Consider the following 3,458-nt stretch of genomic DNA (forward strand, 5'->3'; position numbering starts at 1 on the left):
CTAATTTTACTAAATCAAAATAATTGTGTTGCTTCATGTTCATTTAATTTAAGTCATACATGATTACCTATGCTAAAATCTGAAGTAGACCAGAGAAACAGACACCCAAATTAAATTTGCTCCAAAATTATTAATTAACATTACCTTTACTAATTTAAACAATGAGATTAAGTCAAAGTCACATAACTGGCAATTTGCACAGACGAATTATCAGAGCGAATTTTCATATACTGTATTATCCTACTATTGTTACACAATTTATTAACATACTCTTTTTTAGGTTCCTTTAGGTTCTTTTGATAACGATAGCAGAAAATAGCTATCGAAACGTCCAGGTAATTTTTCAAATTAATTCCTTTACTAATCGGAATTTTATCTTACAGCTTGAGCCTAAGTGTGTCGCAGGATACCCTCTAGGTGATAGTTCTTGATTACTTTTTGATAAATAATTCGTTCTTATTGCGAAATAGGAGCACTATTTATCAATCTGTAATAAAAGACGTGAGTAAATTCTGTCGTTTTTAGAGACAAGAATTTTTGAGGCGAAATACCCAAAAAGAGGTTTGTAAAAAAACCATATTATTATTTACAGCATGGTGCAAGCCGGGGCAATACGTATGTAGCAACTCCAAAGTATGCATCGATCAAGAAAAAATCTGCGATGGGATAAAAGACTGCCCTCAAGGAGACGATGAACGACAATGTGTCACCATAGCAAGTGATAGTAAAACTGCTAATGAGTTTCCTTATTACTCAAACGGTAGGTAACGGCAACAAACGCATTTGTAAGTACTGAAAAAGCTGCGTTGTAGGATATTTAATGGTGAGGAAACATGGAGTTTGGGGAAAACTGTGCATCGACAATTTTGATAACGTTGTGTCTAAATCCCATATTTCATGGGAGATTAATGACTTGGGCAAAGCAATATGTAAATCAATGACCTATCAGTACGTATACTCGCTATATGGTTTATTCCCGTGTATACATATAACTTTCAGGAAACTGAGAAGCATTGAAAGTAGTGAAGATGTGGCAGAAGCTACTGATAAGCAGTACTTCGAGTTGGCGTATACAATGGAAAATAAAAACAAGTCAAGTTTGTTGTTCAAAGAGAGCAGTTGTCCTACGAGGAAGGTTGTGAAGGTAACATGCGAGGCTTTGGAGTGTGGTGCTAGACCTCAAGCAGTCAAACATGTGGCCAGGTAGGGCAGGGACAAAGATTTGGTTTTTAAAGAACTAACAAAATAAATTACTTATATTAGACGATATTCTAGGGTGGTTGGAGGCGGAAATGCAGGCCTAGGATCGTGGCCCTGGCAAGTTGCTTTATACAAAGATGGAGAATTTCAATGTGGGGCTACTTTGGTGTCGAATCGTTGGCTGGTATCTGCTGGCCACTGCTTTTATGGGTAGCCGCAAGGCTTAACTTTGAGAGAAAAAATTCAAATTGATTGATTTCCAGATCGCCTAACGAACATTGGGTTGCAAGGCTTGGGGCACTACGTCGCGGAACCACCCTACCATCCCCTTATGAACAACTGCGGGTTATTTCCAGAATAATAGTGCATCCAGGATATTTGGACTTTGGATTTATTAACGACATTTCCTTGCTGCAAATGACTTATCCTGTAGTATTCAGCGATTATGTGCGTCCAGTTTGTTTGCCTCCACCGGGGCAAGTTCTGGAAAATGGCCATTTATGCACAGTTATCGGATGGGGGCAACTGTTTGAAGTGGGAAGAATATTTCGTAAGTCATCGCAAAATCATCACTAATGGTGAATGATGGTGAATTTTCCAGCTGATACACTTCAGGAAGTGCAAATTCCCGTGATATCTACACCCGAATGTAGAAAACGGACGCTTTTCTTGCCACTATATAAAATTACTGACGACATGTTCTGTGCTGGTTTTGATCGAGGCGGCAGGGATGCGTGTTTAGGGGACAGTGGAGGACCTCTTATGTGTCCGGAGCCAAATGGGCGCTGGACGCTTCAGGGTAAGAATTCGAGCGATTTCAACTATAAGATCTAATTTTTCATTTTCAGGTATAACTAGTAACGGTTACGGATGCGCTAGAGCTAATAGACCAGGAGTTTACACTAAAGTAGCAAATTATGTTGGGTGGATTAACTCCTACGTTTACGGGGACGACTCTCGCGTAGAGAATGTTACTAAAATAGTGACTTCCTGCACAGGACACCGTTGTCCCTTGGGAGAATGTTTGCCCGAAAGTCGTCTATGCAATGGCTTCATCGAGTGCAGCGATGGAAGCGATGAAAAAAACTGCAAAAAGAGCTAACTCTAATTGACGACACACGCTTTTTAGAGTCTAGTAAGACCTGCTTTTCCTGTTGCTATTAAAATCAGCTTTTTACAGATCTGTTGCTCACTTGGGACTTATCTATGAACTGACAATCTAGTATTAATTAAAATAGAATTAGCAAAAGGCAATAGACATTACCTAACGAATGTTTGCGATAGATAGTTGCCATTACACGAACAATCACGTACAAATATGTTTCGATATATCTTTTAATTCAAAATCAATAGGATCCGACTTGTTAGTTGTACGCATTCTTAATATTATTGGTAGTTTATAGGATTGAAAAATGTACTTCTTGCAATAAAGACCTGATCATTTTATGTGTTTGAGGAAAATAGATCTACTGTGTTTACATAACCGGTTCTGGCACTGTATAAACATATTTTTATATTAATTTATACTACAATTCTATTCGTACCCACTACCCCGGCTTTAGGTAATCTAGAAGAGAAGGAAAACATCTGGAACCAAGTTTCACTTTTTCAGTGCAGTGCAATTTTGCAAATTTTGTTTTTGGTCGAAATTTTCCCAAGAGTGGTTGATTGTTTAAAAAAAAATTACATTTTCTCAAAATTTGAATTTTATATCATTTTCAGCTCTCGGACGCGAGGAATGCATCGAACTAATTAAAAAAGATGCCAGAAGATTCATATCCGAAATAATGGACATTTTCGGCACATTTTAGGCGTTTTTTGAGCGTTTACGATCTTCATCGGACGATTTCTTCCTTATTATTGACCCAAACACTTTATAAATGCATATTTGTGACCTTATTATGTCGAAAGGAATCGATTGAGCTCAAAAAACGCGCGTGTGAAATTTTGATTTTTGGCTGAAATTTTTCTAAGGGTGGTTGGTCGATTTTTTGACAAAATTAAAATTTTCTCAAAATGTCTTAAATTTTACATCATTTCCAGCTCACCAGCGCGAGGAATGCATCGAACTCATTGAAAAATATACTAGAAGTTTCGGATCCGAATTAATAGACATTTTCGGCACATTTTAAGCGTTTTTTGAGCGTTTACGATCTTCATCGAACGATTTCTTCCTTATTATTGACCCAAACACTTTATAAATGCATATTTGTGACCTTCTTACGTCGAAAGGAATCGATTGAGCTCAAAAAACACGC

General features: G+C 37.5%; 1 protein-coding gene across 1 annotated transcript in view; it reads left to right on the plus strand.

Moving 5' to 3' along the window:
- LOC109541121 overlaps positions 1 to 2,665 on the plus strand; it is a gene marked incomplete in the record, with an annotated part of 13,833 nt that extends 11,168 nt beyond the window's left edge. Inside the window, 7 exon segments of the mRNA XM_048670638.1 lie at positions 593 to 760; positions 813 to 948; positions 1,000 to 1,203; positions 1,276 to 1,410; positions 1,464 to 1,750; positions 1,802 to 1,999; positions 2,049 to 2,665. Coding sequence (XP_048526595.1) covers positions 593 to 760; positions 813 to 948; positions 1,000 to 1,203; positions 1,276 to 1,410; positions 1,464 to 1,750; positions 1,802 to 1,999; positions 2,049 to 2,302 — 1,382 coding nt within the window.
- Positions 2,666 to 3,458: the final 793 nt, after the last annotated feature.

Source organism: Dendroctonus ponderosae, unplaced genomic scaffold (assembly GCF_020466585.1).
Source record: "Dendroctonus ponderosae isolate FM_Combo_2020 unplaced genomic scaffold, Dpon_F_20191213v2 Dpon_F_20191213_1, whole genome shotgun sequence".
Taxonomy (NCBI): Eukaryota; Metazoa; Arthropoda; class Insecta; order Coleoptera; family Curculionidae; genus Dendroctonus; species Dendroctonus ponderosae.